The sequence below is a fragment of the Mchenga conophoros genome, linkage group LG12 (genome assembly GCF_057382185.1).
Source record: "Mchenga conophoros isolate Kocher_MC1m ecotype Shallow Benthic linkage group LG12, M_conophoros_male_GT1.1, whole genome shotgun sequence".
In the NCBI taxonomy this organism is placed as follows: domain Eukaryota; kingdom Metazoa; phylum Chordata; class Actinopteri; order Cichliformes; family Cichlidae; genus Mchenga; species Mchenga conophoros.
In genome coordinates this window covers 36977059-37000474 of record NC_140537.1, presented here as the reverse complement: position 1 = coordinate 37000474, position 23416 = coordinate 36977059, and the positions used below count along the sequence as shown (strand labels likewise).

The 23416-nt window shown below is 43.1% G+C and overlaps 1 protein-coding gene across 2 annotated transcripts in view; it reads left to right on the top strand.

The window, feature by feature from the left end:
• adamts3 (ADAM metallopeptidase with thrombospondin type 1 motif, 3) overlaps positions 1–23416 on the top strand; it is a 136466-nt gene that overhangs the window by 62064 nt on the left and 50986 nt on the right. For both annotated transcript variants that reach the window (XM_085295590.1, XM_085295591.1), the window contains exons 5-8: positions 752–945; positions 12139–12222; positions 12588–12744; positions 20501–20606. In XM_085295590.1, coding sequence (XP_085151716.1) covers positions 752–945; positions 12139–12222; positions 12588–12744; positions 20501–20606 — 541 coding nt within the window. The remainder of the gene's footprint in view (positions 1–751; positions 946–12138; positions 12223–12587; positions 12745–20500; positions 20607–23416) is intronic.

Sequence of the window (23416 nt, the reverse complement as noted above, 5' to 3'; positions counted from 1 at the left end):
TTTTGACTAAAACAAAAGTAGTTTTCTATTTCTCGCCTTGTTTTTTCTTTTTGTTTTGCTAAATCAACATTTTTCAGGTAAATAAGGAGCACTGCTGTGTTATCCCCATAGTGCTTGATTTGTTTGACCAAAAGTCCAGAGATGCTGGAATGAAAATGATCTGAAACAGAAGGTCACACAAATCCACTCATTTAAAGTTGGAACCAGAAAATGTACTTTTGCTCCAGTAAATGATTAAAACAGGAAATTATAAACATGTTATTTGCCTTTTCAGCACTTGAATTGAAGTGTTATGAAATCCAGCTGTGGCTGCGCACCCGGCTGGAAAATGTCTCCTTTTGAAAACATCTGCTTGGCTTTCTCCGTACGTCGCTGCGCCATCGCCTCATACTGCTCATTAGCTAATCATTAATCAGAAAAAACAACATAAAGCTCCGACTGGATAAACCCTTTTCCAACCATCAAATATGAAACATGTATAATTCAGGCCAGCAGGCACTCGACTTCAGAACAAGCTTTGGCCTCTGCTGACACATTCATATGCAGACAGAACCTGCAGACCTGCAGCTGCACGACTCGCTCGTTAATGTTGATCGAATGCTCGTCTAACACAATGTAATTGTTATGTAATAGCAGATCAGTGAGCGCCTTTACCCAGTTAGCATTTTAAAATGAACGCCCTGCAGCGGCTTTCACAGCTGGAAATGGAAAAAATATTAAAAGTCGTATCTCTCCCGTCTTAATCTTACAGAACCGGAGCTCGATGTTCCCGGGAGCCTCGACTCAGTAACCCGACAGGTGAATGAGACGGTCCGGCGCCGCAGACGGAGGGACGCTGGAGAGGACGACTACAACATCGAAATCCTGCTGGGAGTCGATGACTCAGTGGTCCGATTTCACGGCAAGGAGCATGTGCAGAATTACCTCCTCACACTGATGAACATAGTGAGTCACTACAACTTCATTTTGTTCCTAGTTTGAAAACTGTTGTGTATTAAACCCGACTTGTGTTTTGAATGTAACAGAACAGGGATTTTATGTAAGCACAGCATGCATTAGGGATGCCACTGGGCAGCTCGGTGGTGCAGTGGGAACCCGGCTCGCTTCTTGCTCTGCTGGTCCAAACCTCTGCTGGGGCCTTCCTCTGGAGTTTACCTTACCTTTGTGGGTTTCCTCCAGGTGCTCCGGCTTCCTCCCACAATCCAAAGGGATTCTGGGTTAATTGGTGATTTTAAATTGGCACTGGATGTGCTTAAAGCACACAGAATAAAGGGTTGTGTGAATGCACTGTACTGACACGTAAATGTAAATGATGATGATGATGATGCAGATTAACCTTTATAAAAGGCAAATATGGTGCTGGGAATCAGAGTGTCTGCTTGTAGGAGCAGCACAGTGGATCAGCGACTGGCGCCTGACAGCAAAAAGGTGGACTGTGTCAGCTGAGCTGGGCTTCAGCATCCTGGGACCCTAAAGCTGGATAGAGTCAGATTCCTTTTTTACTTTATTTTAGTGTTTTTTTCTGTGATCTCTGTGATCATTGACGTGTTTCTTCCCTTGAGTCAGCCATGTTTAAACTAGGAAGGAAGAAGCCTCCAAATAATAAACACTATTAAGTCTCTTTGTCTCCCAAAGCAGTCGTTAACTGTATCTTCGTTTCAAGGTGTAAATGAGACTCATTCAAAGTGCATTTCTAGTTATCCACACTTTTCAGTTTTGTTGTTTGAGAGCTGGTGTTGTCTCTCTGTTGCTCTGGGCTGAGGTTACAGTACCCTCTAATCTACACTTCCTATCACATATTGTATGGAACTGGTCTTGATATGAATAAGTGAGTCATTGGTGTCACAGCAGCCCACTCCTGTGGGTTCTCTGCTGTGGATCAGTGTTATATTGTCTGAATCAGAAAGAAATGGAGCCCGCAAGCAGCTGTTGGGATGCCAAGAGCATCTGTTCCCTCCGGTGTGTATTCACACTGTTGTCCACACACAGGGTGCTAATTGTGCCTCCGTGGGAATTATTACAGCCATTCACGTATGATCCCTAGCAGGGATTTCTCTGCCCTCCGTGTGCGTTAGGCAGTTAGCTCAGACTGTCGTTAGTCTCTGGAGGCAGATTAGATGCCGTGTTCGCTCATCACGTCCTCACAGATGTCACAGATACACCTCGCTTGCGTTGTGAGAGATTGGCACATGTGCCATTATTGCCTGGCAGAAAGGTGAAGTGTTCCTTTAATGAGAGGTTTCAATGCAGATGGAAGAGGCGGAGCATTTTTGCCGCCGCGTTGTCACGCTCTCCGTGGAGTGTCGTCACTCAGGTTTCTGCCGTTGCCGCTCCTCGGCAGCAAATCAGCAGCTGATCAAAGCTTTCTGAAGCGATGGGCCGCGGATGATCGCGTACCACCAAATTCTGATAGACATCGGTTTTTGTGTCGTCGCTGACATGTTGTGGGCGGAACAATTTCACTTGAAACATGACAGGATTTTAAAGAAATCAAAGCAACGAACACGTCGGTGCATCAGCGGGAGATATATGGTCCAGTCCAGAAGTGCTGATTGCTTAATGTTGTTTACACACATGTTGTTTCTCTGCTTGTGTTTTCATTTCGTGTGAGAGTTTGTAAAAAGGCAGGATTGCCTCTCGTTTCCTCACCGGCTTCATTATTTACAGCGCTGTATTAACATTATCTCATTATTTGTAGCGCTGCATTCAAATTACAAGCCTCTCAGATGCTGCTGATGTTCCCCATAATGGACCCATCCTGCGTTTGGACATGAAAGCAGTTTGTCTGCCAGCTTTATTTAAACGAGGTCCTTTCTGGTTCGAACGCTCCAGCCTGGACTGACTGGAAGGATTGCAGCAGTTTGTTTGTCAGTGACAGCCAATCAGGGCCCATCAGTCACTGGTACTGATGTTTCCTCTAGTCTGGATGTGGTTCACTCTGAGAAAATGCATATTTTTAGTTCAGACTAAAGAAAAACAGATCAAAAATTGATCTCGTCCTATAATATTCATGAAAGTAGGTCAAATATTTAGTTTTATGAGTGTCACATATGGTCCTATTGATATTTTATGTCATCATTTTTTAGTTTAGCTTATTTTACTGTTGCTACATTTAATTTGTCACTTGTTGACATTCATATTTGCACATTTGCTGATATTCAGGTTTTTTCATCAGCAGCAGCACTGATCATTTTTGATTCCATATCTTCTAAATGAAATCTCATAGTGCTCATGTATAAATCTTTGTGGTGAAGCACTTTCAAAACATGCACTACAGCCTTTTAAATTTTAAAGAACAGGTGAAAATCTCCTCCTCAGTAGATCTTCACCGAGTTCCTTGGACTTTACCTCTGTCCACTAGAAAGGAAGAGAAAAGTCTGTTCCTTGTAGCCTTCAGCACCACTTACAATAAGATTTAAGTGAGCGTGTGTGTGGAGCCATGACACTCATGCCCATGATGAGCAGAACTGTACATCTCATGATTTTTAGCTATCAGTGCAGTTTACCATGTATAGATGTTTTTATTAAGCCTTTTCTGGCATGAATAGTAAAACTGTGCATTTACACTGGGTGTGCAGTGTCCTTGGATTTAAGGAGCAGAGCATAAACCTCAGTGTCCCTGATCCTGTCAAGATATTCCCATCTCTACATTAAATGCCTCCAAAATCCCTAATAATAATAATAATAATAATAATAATAATAATAATAATAATAACCTCAGTTCCTTTTAACTTCCAAAGTACTAAATGCTCTTTTCAGTCTGCCACATGCATCACTCTATCGCTCTGGATCTCTGCAGCGTCTGGCACTGAAGTTTTGAGGTTATTGATGGTGTTTCCCAGTAGAGGTCCCCGCTGGCTTTATCTGGACGCAGCACAGTCTCTGAACGCTGATTACTGTGATTGATCTTCTCTCTCTATCTCTTTCTTTCGCTCTTGTCTCCTCGTTTCCCTTTTATATTCCTCTGCTCTTCTTTCTCCCTCCTCTCCTCCTCCTTCTTTCCCCTCCTACACCACCTCTTTTATTCTTCTTCTCCTCTCAGCTCTCTTCTTCCCTCTTCTCCTCACCCCCGTCTCATCTGTGTTCATCATCTTCACTCCCTCTGTTTTCCTTTCTTCCTTCTTCTGTTTCAATACTCTTCTCCTGTCATCTCCCCCTTTTCCCAGTTTCCCTCTCTGGTCTTCCAGTTTTCCTTCTCTTTGATATCTCTTGCTAATCAAGTCAGAGCCCCCTCTTCTTTGTGTTCACCATCCTCCAGAGAATTGGAACTGATTCGACCATTTAATGAGCATGTATGTATGAATTCTGTGGGCATCTTCACAAGCGACTCTTCGAGCAGTCCAATCAACAACAAAGTGGAAAGTTCTGCATATAGACACACACACACACACACACACACACACACACACACACACACACCAGCACTCAAACTGCATTTAAATTATTTGGTTGTGACCAAGCGATACGTTAGTCCTGAATCTGTTACAGCAAATGAGAGAAGGATAAAGTCTGTTCTTTTATTGTTACATACTTCATCATTAGTGAGACTCCAACAGTAAGTGCAGCAGGCTTACAGAATCAGGCAGCTCTGTTTTGTCTTCAGATTCAGATGTCTGAGTACTCGGTGGAGAAACTGTTGTTGTCAAGCACAGCATTGAGACGGTCATCAGGTTTGCGTAGATCTCAGGTGGGATTTTGGCCCAGTCCTCTTTACAGAAACTCCTTTAAGTTCTCCCCTGTTTGGTAACATGACTCTTTTTATGGCACCGAGGTGACCTCAACGTCCTTCTTTTCACTCCGTCGTCTCTTTGACAGTATGTTTTGCATAATTGTCATGCTGGAAAAGTCATTCTGGTTGAAAAAGGAGGTTCTCAGCCAAGATTTTACCGTACATGACTCCATGCATTGGTCCATCTATGTGGCGAAGTTGTGAATGTGAAGAAAAACAGCTCCAACACATGTTTCCACCTCCATGCTTTACTGTGGGGATGGTGTTGTTTCGGTTGTGTTGGGCTTCATCCAACCACAGCACCATCTTCTTATTCATTGCTATTGATCTTCTCCTCTTACCTCTTTCTCACTCGTTTCCTTTCATCTTCTTTCTTTTGTCTTCATGTCTCCGCTGCTCGTTTCCTCTCAGATTTCTCTCTTCAGTCTCCTCTCCTCTTCTTTGTTTCCATTGCTCTCCTCCTCCTCTTTGCCTGCTGCCAGTATAATCAGCATAAAGCACTGAGGCGATGGTCACCTACTCGATATGTCGGTCGACTTACATATTCAATAGTATGTGGGTTTAAAAAAAAAAAAGACAACCCAGGAACATTAATATGCTGCTGTAAAAATCTAAATTCATCTCGTTTTAGAAATCCAACCAGCTTCTGGCTGCAGTGAGATTCAGCACCTGTGTTGTGTGATAAGGCCCAGCTCACAGTAAGCAAACTGGTTTATCCAGAGTAGTTGGACAGGGATGAGGTCAGGACTCGGTGGGAACTGGTCAAGGTCTTCGACACCAAAATGAGAGAACTGTTTTTTATGGGACTGGTTTTGTACACAGATGCTCAACAGATGCAGTATCATCATCCATGTTGGTAAAAAAAGAGCTCTAAAATATTTTTCTTAACTGTAAATAACGCAAATCAGCATTAGAACAAACACATGGACATGGTCTCTGTGCAGATGTAGAACAGGTGATGTCAAAAAGCAAACTAAAGGTGCATCTGTAGATAAAAAAATGGGATATATAATTTTATCTCTATATATAAATAGGTGGGAATGTCCTGTAGTTATGTCTGAAGCATGCGGTTGTCCTTACCTGGAATAGACGAGTAACCTGACCTGTCAAGTGGGTCCTCCACCTTTCACCCACTCCCTGCTGACTTATGCAGGTGCTCTGTGCTGAAGTCTAGTTCAATACGGAGCACCTATAGCATGGCTGTGTAAAAGGAAGAGATGGACATCCTGGTTGTGATGGAAATTGAGTAAGTGAGTGTATGCCAAATGAAATTCGACAGCGATAAGCAGGACTGTGTGATTATGGCCAAAATTTCATCGCTGTTGTTTTGATCAGTGTTGAGGGAAGGATTTTTCATAAGGTGTTGTTATAGCAGTGTCATGTAAACCAAGCGCTGCTTTCACATCTTCCCATTTCCCACCTTTGCATTGAGCTACATTCCTGTTAATTAACCCTTCTTTGCAGACAAATCAGGTGTTTATTCACTTCATCCAAGTTCATCTCCCAGAAGCAGAAACCTCATTCACTCCCTTCATTGTACCAGCGTGATGAGACTAAAGCGCTACAGCTGTGAGAGCCCTCTCTGTTTCCCCACCACTGCTTTTTCCACTTATAACACATCTTTTGTCTAATGTGTCGAACATTTTTTCTGAAGCCTTGTGTGTTTATTGGACATCTATCTTTAAGTGTGACTGTGTTGGTGAGTTCAGCCCATCTTTGTGATCTGGATGGATGCAGTGATACGCTGGATGTGTCACATTACACTGTTTTTCTTGGCCTGCATGCATTAGTTGTGCTGCAGTTTGTGTTGTGTTTTCAGGCAGACAAACGTGTTCGTCATGTTGCTTTGTGGTGACACAACCCTACAGGATTCTTTGCATATGATTTCTTCAGCTCTTCAGCTTTTGCATTGCTAGACTTTTGATTTTTGTTTTTAATGTAGTGTTGTGCATCCACGTGGTGTGGGCGACAGCCACATACACAAACAGAAACACCATCAGGTGGTGATTTAGGGCTTGAGTCACTCTTGGTGAAGCATGCTTATTCAATATCACTCAATGTTCATTTAATTGCAAGAAGCCAAAAATTATGAACGAGATTAAAATGTGACTAATTGTGCAGCCCCAGTGACAGCATACGATGAGATGAAGTGAGTCCTGCTGCATCTATGTGGAGGAAGCTGTTAGGAAGTCATAGCGCTGGGATGAGTCTTTGAGAGCGAGCAGCTCAGTGTGTTGGATCACATATGGTGTGATTTCAGCTCTCCCTGAAGGAGAGGCTCACAGTGCAGCTACTGCAAGCAAAGCAAAGCTGCTTTGCTAGTAGATACACATTCAGGATCAGCAGCATTTATCTGTCTTCATTTCGAAGCTCCCATCTGTGATGCGGCTCACATTCACCTAGACTGTTATTCATAAAGTCCCAAGGAGTGACAAATGCAAAGGAGCAGCAGGGAGTGGTCCTGCTCGTCCAGCGCTGCATCGCCTCAAGAAGTCGACAAAGCAAAAAGGATGCTCTGGGGACAGTTTAACGTGATGATACGCTGCCGGGAAATGTTTTTCTCCACCTCTTCTGTCCTGAGTGGAGAGCACTGACTTATTGTGTAATGTGGCAGATGAGCTCAGTGAGAAATCACTGGCCCAAAGAAAATGAGGCCCACTGCCTGTGACTTTGGTCCTCATGCTCTGCTAATTGGCACTTCTCATGTAACATGTCAGAGAGAAAGATGGCAAGATGTTGACCTGTTCACTGATTCGATTGGTGCTCACCGTGCAGTCAATCAGTTGGTGACAAAACAACAGCGGTGAAAGCTGCATGATGGGCACGTGCAGAGTTTGTTCAGTAACATGTATGTTCTTTTTCCAGTTGTCATGTTACACGAGAAGTGCTCTGCAAAATTAAGATTACCATCAATATTTTAGAAAAATGTATTTTAATTGCATTTCTCTGGCATAATCCAAACACGTGCAGTTGGTGCAGATAGGTTAACTGGTAACTCTAAACTGCACATAGGGATAGGCTCTACCCCCCCGTGACGCACATAAGGATCACGGGAGGTGGTGAAAATAAATGGTAATTCCAGGAGGTGAAACTCTTTGGTCAGTTTGTATTTGGATAAAGTAGTGAGTGAAATTATTTGTCTGCACCTTGTGTTTGTACCCAAAATCAGACACTCGAGGCAGGAACGGCCGTTTATTTAGGCTGCACGAAAAATACAAACAAAAGGCAGAAGAACAAGGACGAGAACCAACCTGAGAACTGAAATACTAAACACTACGGACGTAGAACCTTAAGCATCGAAAAACCTGAACATGACCCGAAATGAACAGACGACCTCCGTGTGTGGCAGCATGTTACAGCAGCTCTTACTCTTACTCTTACTTATTTCCCCTTTGTTTTCTCGTAACTTTTAAATTAAGTCTTAGAGATGTCTCTCTTATGTGCAATATTGTGCAATACTGTCCGATGCAACATAGTATGTTATTCTGTTTTATCTCATTCTTTTCTATTGTTTTTCTTAATTTTTGCTGCTTGTAACTTTTTTTCGTGACCCAAATAATTTCCCACAATAAAACCTTACACTACGCTACGCTACGCTACGCTACGCTACACAGGGTCATTAGAAGAAGCGGAAACAGACGGGAACACAGCTGGGACGAATCAGACATAGTGACACAGGGGAAGCAAAACTAAACCCCCTGAACCTGGGACGAGCGACTGTCAAAATAAAACAGGAAACACACTAAGATGCAGGCTAAGACACGCGGGCTTGACCCAGGGACCGAGGGGAAGAAACTGAGGAAGGGAGACACACACAAAGGACGAGGAGACGGAGACACAGATAAGACTACAGACTCACAGACACGAGAGGAATTTCACATACAGGAAACCATGAACTGGAAATATAAGCAAACTCATTAAAATCTCAAGAACACAATGAACTCAAAATGCTGACAGTTTCCCTGCCATCAAGTTTGTTAGCATCCGCTGCAATGAAAGCAGAATTTAGCATTTTAGAGAACACACTTAGTGTATTGACACTGTAGATAAACTTTTAAGTGGTACCTTTTTTCCTCAGGGGGGTCATCACACCAGACTAGTAAAAATGTTTGTCAGGTGTCCTGGTGCTGGGATTAGCGCTAGAGTTCGCTGGCTCGTGATGAATTTGTCCTGTTTGTGAGTCACGTCTTATTTGGGTTTTGTCCCTCTGTTGTGCAGCCAAGCAGTGACAAATCCTCTCTCCTAATTGTGAATTGGGGACCTTCCTTGTGCCAGCAGAATCGAATATTCACGACAGTATGGAAACATGAGCTTAGTCACAACACGTTGACTTCATTCCTGCTGTGAACTCCTGCAGACGTGATTCACTCTCCTGTCCACTTTTTGTTTTCGCCTGGATCCAGACGTGAGAGTCAGACCGGAACAATTTGGCAGTTTTGTCTGTGTCAGAATATTTTTGTTGTTTGAAGTGAACTGCTTAAATATGCATGTGGCACCTGTTCAGATGGATTTATTTTAAGTAACTGGACCCAGTGGCTTCCATTGCTCAGTGTGTTTCAGCACACAGCGATCGTTTATATATAGATATTTAGGAAAACTGTGCAAAACGCTTTAATTACTCTCCAATATTGCACCTTGTCCTCGTTTTTCTCCTCCCTGCCTCGATGCCACAGGAGAGGAGGAGATGCTGTGTAGTCGGTACTATGATCATGACACGTTGGTGTTGGTGGTGATGCGGGGCTAATTATATTTACCACAAAACATTCAGTGGTTGTGGAAAATCACCATTCATATTTACACTCACGGCCACTTCGTTAGTTACACCTTGCTAATACTTGCATTTCACCTTCAGTACGTCCTTAATCCTTCATGGCACAGATTCAACAAGGTGCTCAAAACATTCCTCAGAGAATCTGGACGATATTGACGTGCTAGCATCAGCCAGATGCTGCTCCAGATCTGCAGATCCCTCTGTCCCATCTCAAAGGTGCCGAACGTCATCATGTTCAAGATACCAGCTTGAGATAATTTGAGCTTTGTGACGCGGTGCATTACAACCATGTTAGATGGTACATCATAAAGGGATGGACACAGTCAATACTCCATACAGGCCGTGTCCTTTAACAATTCCCAGTTGGTACTAAGGGGTCCAAAATATGCTAAGAAAACATCCCTGACATTATATCTAAAGGCCTGAACCATCGATACGCGGCAGAGCGGCTGAATGCTTTCTTGTTGTTTACTCCAAAACTGTGAGCCTACATGTCACAGTAGAAATCAAGACTCATGAAATCGGGCACAATTTTCTAAACCTCTGCTGCCCAGTTTTGGTGAGCCAGCTGTTTCCTGGTCTTTGCTGACAGGAGTGGCCCCTGGTACAGTGCCGTGCTGCAGTAGCCTCTTGATGTGTCGTGCACTCAGAGATGAATGCACAACACATCAAACCACATTATTGTTAATAAGTGGTTTTTGAGTTGCTGTTTCCTTCCTATTAAGCCAAAAACAGCCGGCCCCGTTCGGCCTTGACGTCTGGCATCAATAAAACATTTTCACCCAGAGAGCTGCTGCTCGCTGGATATCTTCTTGTTTTGAACTGCTCCCTATAAACCCAGAGATGTTTTTGTTGGATCAGCAGATCAGCAGTTTCTCAAATACTCAGACCAGCACCAATCATGCCATGTTCAAAGTCACTGAAATCACCTTTCTTCCTCATTCTGATGCTCAGTTTGACCTTCATGTTGTTTCGATCATGTCTACATGCCCAAAGGCACTGAGTTGATGCCGTGTGATTGGCTAATTAGATATTTGGGTAAATAAGCAGTTGAGGACATGTGTAGTGAAGTGGACAGTGAGTGTATGTTTTAGGAGTAAAAAAGACCCACTGTAGGAGGAGAAACGGGCACCTCTGAGTAATATTTACAGTAGATTTCTTGAATAAGGATTCGTTCACATTTTAGACAAATGGATGTATTTTAAATATTGGTCCCTTAAATCTACCCCCATGATCCAATCTTCTTCATTTTCACACATTCGTTCTGGTCACCATCACAACTACGTAAACGGATCTTTTTTGCCATCTACAAATATGTTTGTAGTATCTAGTATACAAGTTTGAAAATGCAGAATGATTCTCATTAATATCAAAAGAATGACCACAGTAATTAAGTGCACAGAGTTGGCTTTGTTCAGCAGAGGAAGTGTGCTTGCTGCAGCTGCTTCCATTCATAGGTGACCGTCACTGGCTCATTCATCTGCCGCTCAGTTTCCAGCCAAATAATAATGTCCGATTAAATGTTTTGCATGTGAACACTGTGGGCTTGACAATCTCACACTTCTCACTATTATGACCCAATCAAAGTGCACGGGACGTCAGAACATCAAAATCCTCCTTCAAAGCACCAATACATGCATATGGCCCCCAAAGTCAATCGAAACTGGCAATTTGTGTCACGCGTGGCATCATGTCATATATTCAGCATTAAATTAATTGCATAATATGTATGCATAAGTGGGACAGGACTATAATGACTTTAAATTAAAGGAAAATGGGTGGTGGACTGTCACAGTGTCCTCTGCTAACTGTAGCTCTGCAGCTATCAAGCAGTCCTGCAAAGTCTTCATGCATTAATATTGTAAAACGTAACTGTCTTTGCTATTCACGCCTCATGAGGATAAGTGAACATGGATATAATTTAAACAGGAAATGCATTTGTGCATTTTTGATATCTCACACACCTGCAGATACGGAGGAGATGCGATGCCTTTGTCTGAACAAACATGCATGTCTGCAGATGATAATGGTGTTGACTGCTAAAATAGAAAGCTTGTGTGCACAAGTCTCACTTCACTGTTTCATTCAGATTCAAATCGATAGAAAACATTAGTCAGGCTGCCTGTGGAGAGTCCTTCACCAGCCTGCTTCACTGACTCATTCGCTTCTCTTTACATTACTTCCGAGGCTGCAGGAAACCAAGACGGGTTGAATACTAAACGACTTTGTCACGTGCTCAGTGCTTGGTTTCTCCGGAGCTCTTTACAGGAAATCATTCCCATGAAGAGTTGAGTTTTTATCTATCTAAATACAGAGACAACATGCATAAGCACATTTCCATATCAAGTCATAATCTCTCTTTTATTGACTAGTAGCGGCTGTGCAGGCTGAAGGCACCATCATATCCAAAGCGTGATGTTTTTGTTTCTTGCAAATATCAAAACTAAGATAACAAGCTGCTCCCTCCTATTGTTCATATTGTTCATATTTACCTGGTCTCTTTGATTACAGACGTTCGTGGAGGGAGTCGTGAGGAATAACCTGTTTCACTCTAATGAGTCGGATTTAGAACTGAGATTTACCTTAAATTTCAGATTTCCGATTCCTTAAAAGTGTTGTTTGTCCCCCTGCACCTCAGGTGAATGAGATTTACCATGACGAGTCTCTGGGAGTCCACATCAACGTGGTTCTGGTCAGGATGATTATGCTGGGGTATGCCAAGGTGAGTCCCCGCGTCCTTTTCCGTTGCTTTTTTTTAATTCTTAAACTTCTTTTTGCAGGTGACATTCCCTTTTATGACAGAGGAGTGAAATAGAGATGAAAATGTGTGCAGACTGCAGAGGTCACCTAGTCTAACTCACTTTTACACACAGTGTCAAAACGCACATTTCCATTTGCTCGCTGTAATCAGCAGTGGCACTTAGGTGATTTATGTTCGCCACGACTCCTTCAGCTCGCTATCCTCTCGTTTTCAGCCCAGGGCTTCCACATACTATTCCTGCTTCACAGTCTGAGTAATTACAGGCTGCTGCCAGAGTACCAACATGTTCATTTGCATCCGCATTTCTCTCTCCTTTTTCCTCTCAGTCCATCAGCCTCATTGAGAGAGGCAACCCATCGCGGAGCCTGGAGAACGTGTGCCGCTGGGCCTTTGTGCAGCAGAAAGGCGATCCCGATCACGCCGAACACCACGACCACGCAATTTTCCTCACTCGCCAAGGCTTCGGCCCCACAGGGATGCAGGGTAAGGCCCCGGAGGGAGATTACCCATCACGATACACACCAGTCAGCTTTCTGTGTTGCAAAATGTGCAACTTGTCAGTGAGAGCAGAAAAAAAAGTTTTGAAGCGTTCGTTCTGCAAATTCAACATTTAGGAAACACGTCTTACGTGTGAATTCACTCCAGATTCTCTGTTTGTGCCCCAGTTGCTTGAGTTAAATTGACTGAAATGATTCACAAAGAGGCACCGAGAAGAGAAAACAATGAAAAGCCTCGTTATTACTGCTATGACGCACAGAAAGGGTGGACTCTCCCTTTGTGCTACTTTTTTGGCACTTTTACTCTTGTTGCTGAGGCTGATTTGAAAGACGGGGGGGGGGAAGCAATTTCCAGTGTCTGCCAGATATCGACTTCTCCTCCCTCCTTTTATTTTCTCTATAGCAGCCAAACTTCAGCAGTGAAAGCAGCCAAATGCCCAAAGTCAGCACTATTAAAAGCCTCCACTTGCTGTATTCTTCGTTTATTTGCTACAGAAGCTGCAGCAGACGTTTTATTTGCAAGTGAATGCAACGGCAGAGACATTTGGTCTGCGCTTGATTGTGGAAATGTGTTATAGATTCATATGTAAGGACGGCTCTCTTTAATGGTTTCACTGATTCTGTCAGTCAGGTGCTGATCACAGCACACTGCATGCTCAGGTTAGATGCTCTGTTTCGTCCTTCTGCATCCTGATGTGCTCCCATCTTTACTGTCCGTGTATTTTGCTTTTCGTATTCGTTTGTACGCTGTTATGTCAGGCTGCTGATTTAGCAGCTGTTTCTTGGTCAGGACATGCTCACAAAAGACATTTTAAATCTCAACACTTTCCTGGTCGAACAAAGTTAAATCTATTTGCACCTTTTATGGTGCTGGAAGAAAGGCTGGTGCCAATCCAGCTTTCCAGTTATAGGGAGAGACGGCGTTGTTAGGCGAGTGGAGGCGATCTTAGTGCTGTTAGGTCTTGGAGTAGGTCTTTGAGGATGAGCTGCAGGAGGCGTGTCACGGGAAGTCCATCGATACATCGATGTGGAGCCGATGGTAGCGAAGCTTTGCAGGTTAAAATTCCACATATCTAAGTAGAATAGAAGTGAATTAAATATACACTTGCTACACTAGGCTACAAATCACACATGAAATTATTATTTTTCATCTTTTCTGACTATTTTTTCACTAGCTTTGCATTTGACTAGAGTCCGTGTCAGTACTGGTGCATGAGGCGATACCTGCACCCAGAGGCTGCACAGGTCGTCCAAAGGGAGCAAAGAGTGAAGACAGAGGAGATGATCCAACCAAAGCGTGCTGTTGCTCACTGGGAAACAGTTATTGATAAGCTGTGTTTTATGTTCAGGCCAAAGATTTATCCATTATATTGGAACAAGCATTAGACTAAATAAAAAACTCGCACTGTATGCCCACAGTGTGACAGGAAGCTGTCTCCGTCACAGGGATGAGAGCTCGTGCTGTTAACAGCAGGCGGTCTCTGTTGGTGCAGGCGGTCCGATCAGGCCTCCCCGACTCGATTGTTGCTGTTTATTTGAGTTCTTCTCTCTGTAGCAGGAAGCTGTGAGATTCATTCATCTGGGATCTAACAGGAATTTATGAGCAAAATAAGCGAATATATTCTCTGGTGGGGTTTGGCAGTTTCACCTTTGGTGCACAGTTTTTACTTTGCTCAGCTTAGCCCTGGGCCATGACAGTGCATGTTTTTGCATTTGACACCTCAAATGAGGGCAAGACTGGAGTGCAACATATCAGACACACTGTGAGTGAATATTTCCAATAGACACGGCACAACCACAGGATGAACCTGCCCTGTATAGTGTGGGACCTGTTTAGGTCTCCTGCAGGGTCGGGTCCCTTTTAAAGCTTAATATGCTGCTGCTCCCTGTCTGTAGCCCACTCTGTGGATAACGACCCTGTTAGTGGGTTTAAGTCCATGTTTCTCCATCCATCAAAGCTCAGATCTGATGTTTTCTTTCCAGTACTGAGGGCGCTGGTGTGGGTGGGTGAAGAACTGTGACTACTGCTGGATAATTCCAGACCTGATGGTGTCCAATTACACTCCCAGTCTCGTGGGCTCATCTGTTCACACAGGATGTGTTTGTTTTGTTCGCCATATTCTCTGTCGGTCTTCTTTGTGAGCAGCATTCTCCTCCTGGAATAGCAGGAAGCTTAGATTCACCTTACGGGTGTGATGATTTACGTCTTTGGAGCTGGAGTTCAGCAGCAGTGCATCTTTTCTGGGCTTCTGTTTGGAAGCTGTTGAGCGGTATTAAAATCCAGTCCTCGTGCAAACTTTTGGCCACTTAGCTTGAATATTTCTGTCCAATTTTTCAGTGAATACTTTGAAAACAATTAATTTCCCTCATGTTCTGTTTGGTCAGTTGTCTTTTTCTTTGCATTGAGTTCTTCAGCACAAAAGACCAGCAGCCAAAAACGGATCACTTGCGATGTTTGTGGTTACTGCACTGACTCCGAGCATCAACACTGTCAGCTTTAAGCCGTTCTCTGGTTGGTCTTTCTTTGCTGTTCTGAGTTATTTCAGTTATTCATGCTCCGTTAGTTCTTTAACATCAGATCAGATTGATGACTGAATGAACTGCTCCCTTCGAGTGGATCTGTAACCTTTTCACATTCATTTAATTAACATATTAGTCTCACTCACAAGACAGATTACTCAAAGGTTTTTAACTAAAAGTTTTCTCAGGTCCTTCTAAACCTAAGCTTTACTGGCTCACCTCTGGGAGCCTGAACGTTACCGTACAAGCTTCAGCATTCAGAGCCCTGAAACCTTAACCCCGACTCTGATCTCTCTGTGGGCTTCCTCTGAAAACAAGAGACACACAGTTATAATAAAGTCACTTGGAAAGATGGAAACAGCCGATCTGGACTCTCGGTGAAGGCTAAATAGTTTGTATAAATGTTATAAATTACTTCCCCCACTTTTGCAATAAATCTCAGGTGAGATGTGGGTTAATGTTGTTTTCCCCAAATGGGTGACTGAATGAGGGTAACATTTAAACAATTCTTGGGAGAAATGAAACAGAAGGAAACGTATAGAAAAGTTAATTATGAAATATAGTTGCAAGTGAAATAAAACAAACCTCCCTGCAGCCTGAGTGCTGCACAGATGAAGCAGCACTTCAGGATTTACCAGTCCTCCCAGCATTTGGACTCCGGCAATTACCAGGTAGAAGTGGCTGCAACCAGTCGTCTGCTGCTTTCACACAACAGCACACACACATGCCTCTTTTTCTCCGGCATAAAGTAGAGAGAGTGTCAAAATACAGAAAGTCAGTGTGATGTAGTCGAGCTCAAGGTGTGAGGACTCCACTTAGAGTGTGAAGCAATCTCCATCCTGAGCTGGAAGTGGAATTTCAGTTTAATTGGATCTGAGTTATCCTTCAGTCCATTACAGCCTAAAATCAGAGATGTGAGTCGAGCTACATGGACACAATCTGTAAGAGCCTCACTCATCTGAGCAGGATTATTGTGTGTGCTGATTGTGCCACAGCTTCGATGATACTGGGTTTGTTGTTGTGTAGAAGAATTCATTAACTCTAAGCCTCGTGGCTATACTTGCTATCAAGACAGGAGAACATTAACTGGTATGGTTGGTGACGTAAGCCCCGCCCTCTCTTCAACGATGGTCGCTGACAGTGGATGTAGATGGCTTCTTTCACCCTGCTTTGAAACCATCTGTCCAAAATGTGAGCGGTGGCATTCACAGACATGTGACCTCTGTTACTAGTCCATGCCAGTACTTGTCATGGAGCTTAGGTTGGAGTCACTTCTGTGATTATCATGAAGTTCACCCGGACGTATCAAATGCATGAACGCCAGTGTTGTGCAGATGAAAGAAGGCAGTTCCAAAGACGTGTCTTATGTACAGCATTACAGAACAAAAACATCCCAAAATGCACATTTCATTTTTCCTTACAGACCGATGTATTTGACAAACACTTGGAGATTCTTTCTTAATGGTCAGCATGAGCAGAAATAATGAGCAGTCAAAGGTTTAAGAACGTCAGGAGAAAAGTGTTTGTTTATTTCTGAGCTTGATTTCCGATAAAACGCTGATCCCTCTCTATCCTCCTCACCGTATTTGTAATCCAGAGATTTCAGTTCAGCACTCGGGGGACCTGCAGCCATGGAAATGCCCGCGATGTCTGATTAAATAAAAACAAAGTGAGAGGAGTAATCAACAAAGCTGCTCTGGGTTCTGATTTAGATTTGATTTATATGCACAAAAAGAGAGGCCATTCTTAGAAAACAGCTTTGAGGGTCCACTTGACTTTAAGTGTTCATCAGGGGCAAAACAAAACAACAGCAGTTATTATTATTATTGTTTGAGTGCTAGCGCACACCCTGCCTCGGTGGCTCTGCTTGCATGCGTGCTCTCATTAAGTTTACCATGTTTGCTCACTCGCTCTTTCACAAGGAACAACTATGCTTCATGAGTTATTGCATTATTAATGCACCAACACTAATGAACAGCACATGATACAAACCCTAGCTGCTATCCTGTAGGACATGTTGCTAATGAATGTTCGCTGTCCTTTAGTTTGTCGCTGTAATAAAGCAATAAGTGGATGATGATGATGAAGGTCTACGCAATATTATTGTTGCCAGCGTGTTGAGGTTACCTGTGGTTAATGGCCTTGAAATGGTCCCGGACTGCTGGGAGTTCACCGACTTTCTAACGCGCTCATCTAAACCGTGACAGCTGGGCGAACGAGGAAGTGCTGGAACATTCACTCGGCCTATAAATCCTCTGCGGACTAAAGTGCACCACTACAATTCCCAAGGTAATCCCACCCTTGGGAAGGCATAACAGATGAAGAGTCAACTGTGCTGATCTGAAGTGGCACAGAGAGAGTGTGTGTGTGTGTGTGTGTGTGTGTGTGTGTGTGTGTGTCTCCCTCTTGGTACCACTGTTAAGAGTTAAACAAACAGCATGGGGAAATCCATCAGTCCGCAGGCAGGAATCTGATTTCGATTTGGAACCTAGTGTCGTAATGATAAGTGGGTACGTTTTAGCTTTCGGGCAGACCATCATATGTTCCAGCTGCACATTTGGGCCAAAATCTATATTTCCTAATGTCATTTCTTTCTTTGTGGTGCGAGGTTCACTTCCTGTAAATCAGTACTTGCAGTTTGGCTCCAAACAAAGTTCATGTCCTTCATGATGTTGCAGCTAAACTGGATGTGTAGACATTAAAACAATAAAAATAAGTAGAATATTTATTCTATTTTTGGCCCTGCTGGTCCTTCTCACTGCTGCTGCCTGTGGCTCCAGTTATTAGCAGTGACCATGTGATGTCAGTGCTTATAGCAGGAAGTCATGGAAAAGTAGCGATAATCGCCATTAATTATCCCCTAAGTCCCCTGCTGTCACTGTGCTGCTGTGTGTAATGTGTATTGTCTTTTGGCAGCAGTGGCAACTAGGGGTGCAACGATACACAAAATTCACGGTTCGGTTCGGTTCGATACTTTGGTGTCACGGTTTGATATTTTTTCGATACAAAAAAATGTTCATGCATTTTTAATTTGTCATTTATTAAAATTATAAATATATATTTTAACTCAAAAGTACAGTTTTTAAATTTAACCCTAACCCTTGTGCGTGTTTTTTATTTTGACAGCGAATGCGCACCTGCGGACCACTTATGTGCAGCCCTGGTTATTTAGCTCGTCATATTGCAGCCACAGAAATTCTTTTGTCCATGAAACCATAAAGCTGCACTTTCTTTTTGCCTTATAGTCTGATTTGTCATAACTTCTCCGTTTTGTGATAAGCTTTTCTTTGGCTGTCACTTCTTCACCCTGACCTGTCTTATTTGGCTCAGCAGAACTGAAATGCTTTTACACACTCACTCACATAAGCTCAGCGATTCTCTGCGCGATCAACCTCTCACATGTTTAAGCTTGCTGCGGGAGATTTCACTTGTCATGTTTGCATAGTAAGCTAACGATTAATAAGACGATGTCAGAGGAATTGGTGCACAAATTATCATCACTCACAGATCAGTGCTGTCGCTCTCTATACACAGTTCGCACGATTGCAAAGTGAAAGCAAAAAAACAAGCGCAAATTCAAACGCGACTTCAATATGTCACATATTGACAGTGGCTCACCGATGCCAATGACATAATTACCCAGCTACATTTCTGAAAGAATGCAAAAGCATTGACATATATTTTTCCTACAATAGCCCGACGGGCAGGGCAGAGATAGATTTTGGTAGCCGGACTGAAAAAATCGCTAGCTCCGGGACGTCGGGCTAGCGATATTGCAAGCCCTGTATCTGATTGAGGAATCACTCATCTTTGGAAAAGAGAGTTTATTACAGAGAAATGTCTCTTTCCAAAACAAAAGCTATACTATCCGCTTCTTCTGGGCTATATTCTCAGCAGCATAAGGAGAATCATGTGCTAACAGCTGTCTAAATGACTCGGCTAAAGTTAGTAGCATGCTTGTTGTTTTTGTCTGCTTCCACTTGTCTTTGCACTAGGATGATGTCGGTGTAAATGTGCAGTCATATTCGTTGTGTTCCCACTAGTGCTTTCAGGTTAATCTCGTTGAAATGACCTTAACGCCACAACACGGCAAATCTCCGTTAACGAGCTACCGCCGATTGCTCCGTGCATGGGGCTAGACGGCCAACACGTTAACGAGTTAACTGCGCTAGCACACTAGTTCACACCAATGTAATTGAGCATTGCATGGCACATCCAACATACTGTTTTACTTTAGTCCATGACTCGCTTACCTTCAGGGTCATACATCACATGAAAACCAAAATAATTCCAAACGCCAGAACTGAATGAGGGTGGGGGAGGTGCCCTGCGCTCTTCCTTCTGACTATGCTGTCTGTGTTGAGCGCTCAGTGGATCTGCGCTGGACAGTGCAACCTAGGCGGAGTAGTCGAACACAGATTCACTGAGCGCTCAACACAGACAGCATCGTCAGAAGGAAAATTGATAAAATAAATTACAAATGTTGTATTGTTCGATACATATGCGTACCGAACCGAAAGCACTGTATCGAACGGTTCAATATCGATACGAATATCGTTGCACCCCTAGTGGCAACACGTATCACTGATGTGCACACGTGACACACGTGACACGTTTAAACGTAGAGATGGGCCGAGATGCATACAGATCTGTCCTACATAAAGTATCCCTCCTCTGTATGTAAATGGCTCTACGTCTCACTCGAGCCCTCAGCACAGCATCATTTGTTGCACATATTTGTCACTTGTGGTCTCATAATGTCCATCCGTCTGTGCTTAATCACCGCACTGCTCCTTGGTTTGTGGTCAGCAGTCGAGATCTTGGATGATGTCGTTGTAGCTAAAACAAACTGCAGTTATAAAGTGAAAAGATTACAGATGAAAACATGTTTTGTTATTGTAGGAACTATGAAGATGACTCAGCATGATAAAGAAATGTTCATTGATAATATTTTTATTGTTCTCTTCTGGCAGATAATGCACAGTTAACTTTTTAAACATTACTTTTTGTTTTTGGTTATAAGATTAGCATTTCATCCTCACACAAAATTAGTTTCATTTCATAGAATAAATTTCCATTTTTAACTTGTTTAATTTTTTTAATATACTTTTCCACACAACATTTTCCCCTGACGCCTTTCATTGAGATGCGAGGAGACGTTTTGTTTTCAGCGTCCTCATCTTTGTATTTGTTGTGGTAACATTCATCGTTTCTCCCGGCAGGTTACGCTCCGGTCACAGGAATGTGCCACCCAGTCCGGAGCTGCACCCTGAACCACGAAGACGGCTTCTCCTCCGCCTTTGTTGTGGCTCATGAGACCGGACACGTGTGAGTTCCTCGTTTTCATCTTTGGACAAAATGCCAGAGGTTGTTTACTAAGCATGTGTCCATGAACTCAGCCCTTGTTCATTATCTTCTCCTTTTCTCCACATTTCCTGCAACATATGAAATAAGGATAAACAAACTCACATCAGCTGGAAGCATTAAAAAGTTATTAAAACCTGCCGTTCTCTGAAAGGCAGAATTAAGCACATATTGAGTAAATGCACAATAACAGACTGCACAGTGGATAAGCTGCGTTTAGCTTCATGTTTGGTTGGTGTGTCCAAATCACCTGGAATAGCTGCTTTGAAAAGTGGCGTTAATTTTATCGTAGCATCAATAAAGATTTTTTTTGTCTGTGTAAACAAACCGACCAATCAAATGAAGCTGGAGCGCTGTAATGAAATCTCTGCACATTTCCAAATGTCCAAACTCTGAGTGTGGAGTTTAAAAACAAATGTAAAAAAATAGAGAAAGAAACTCACAACGTGGTCGTTTTTGTAATTAATACTAAAATTATATATTGTGTGTGTGTGAGGGAGTGCATGCACATGCATATGCGTGTTTGTGGCTTCCAGAACAGTTGGTGTCTTACATGTAAGGTGTTTATGGGAGATTTGTAAATTGTAGCTACAGAAAATAGCCAAGGTCGCACCATCCCTGATGGCTCCTGTGCTGCTGAATGATAAATACTGATGAAAAGAAGTGGTGGGAAAAGATATTCTGGAAAAAGAAAAAAAGAAGGGCTGAAACAAAAGTCCTGTGGCGAATATCAAATTGGTCTTTATAATTTGTCATTTGTACACAAACCACAATCTTTTCTGAAACCCTAAACAAGTCATGTGATGCCTGAACCGAACAGAAGGTGAATATGAAGGTAAAAAACAGGCGTCTCAACCTCATATGTTACTGTTGAAAACTGCATGGCCCACCCACCTGTCAGCTAATGTAGAAATGCATTAGCCCATACTACCCTTCAGCAATGAGGAACGACCCCCCCCCCCCGAATGATAACTGTCTGCTACAGGCAGAGGAAACATTCAAACTCACCAACAACACCGACTCTGCACACACAGGAAACACTCCTCTGCAGCTTAAACATGCTTTCTTCCTGTAGTCTGCCGTTAAACAAGAGACATCTGAAACACAGTCTCTTGAATGTGTGAAGCCTAAACCTTCGGGTTAATATGCGCTGTAGTTTAATCCATGTGATATAGTCAGAGTTGAAGTCTTCACATGAGAGGTTGCAGTGCGGTGAAACTTGGACTACAGTGTGAAACAGAACACTGAGCAGGCTAATTTTCCACTTTCCTGCTCTTTCAAGCTGTTTCCACGTCTCCTGTGGAGCTTTTGTTGCGAGTTCTGAAATTTGAAATAAACGCAGCGGGAGAGACTGTCAACAAAGAGCAAATATTTGTCTGCCAGCTGGGTACAGAAACTGGTTCTGGAGTGGACTGAGTCCAGTTGGACAGGATAGAAAAAAGACGGTAGATTTAAGAGATTATCAGAAACGCTCAGAGCGATATATCAGTATTGTTGAAAAGCATCAGGTGATTTTACAGATGAAGCAGTCATGAGACGGGAGTTTGAAATGATCAATAACAAAGGTACATGATGCGGGTTTTGTTTGAACATATTAAGAATGAAAGGGAGACTGGATTATAGCGTGGAGAACGGAGGTATTCAGCAGGAACAGAAGCTTTTTGAAACCCAGCGCAGATGGCGAGGGTCCTTCACAATGAGATGTCCCAGGGCACAGCATGAAATCCTCCGACTGTGCAAACGAAGCAGGCCTAGTGAGCAGGGATGTCCGGGGATCGATAGATGCTCTGAGAAAATAAAACAGATTAAAGCAGTGTGGAAACCAGCAGCTGTGCAGTACACACCCACAGCTTTCTGGTTCTGAGAGAAGAGCCTAGAGGGCAAATACTGAGGTATTTAATTTACCGTCAAAGATTAATTCCCAATGGAGGGAAAAAATCAATTTAAACATGCTGAAAGCATCTGGAGCTGAAGAGAAGGGAACAGCAGCACGAGGCAGAGGCAGGATGATGGTGATTTTTAAGCCCTACAGACTGTGCAAGGATCGGTATAGTCCTGAGATATATCACAGATATGCACATATCAATTAGGGGAAGATTTTTAAAAGCCTTTATAGACGGAGAAATGGTTTCAGCAATCGAGAGCTCCTTCAATGTTGATGTGGGCAGGAGAGGAGTGTTGAATGACAACCTTAAACCTTTGCTCACAAACTGTGAATTTATAGAAGTAAAGTACTTAAGCTTCTGAATGAACAAGTTTATATGTTGGCAGTATTTTAAAGTTGGTGCCTTGCTGCAGAAACCCAGGACCACCGGGGTGGTGGGTTTGAATCCACCATCTGTCCGTCGTTTCTGTGGACTCAGGTTAATTGGTGATTCTAAATTAGTTTTAGGTTTTGTGTCTCTCTGTGAGCGCTGTGGCAGAAACAGGAACCTGCCCAGGGTGCACCCCACCTCTCGCCTTATTGATCTGTGTGTGAGCATTGCTGCAGCAGTCCTTCCAATACACCTTCACAGCACGGCTGTAGCTCAGGAGGTGGAGCAGGTCATTTACTAATTGGAAGGTTTGCGGTTTGGTCCCTGGCTTATCCAGGCTGGATGCCAGAGTATTCTTGGACAACATACTAACCTCAGTGTGAACGTTACAAAAAAATCACTTAGGCAGACAAAGCTGAGGAAAAAGTGCTCGTATAATGTCTGAGGGCTGAGGTAGAGCAGAGACGCACTATATAAGAATCAGTCCATTTACCATCAACACGCTGCTCTACTTTTAAA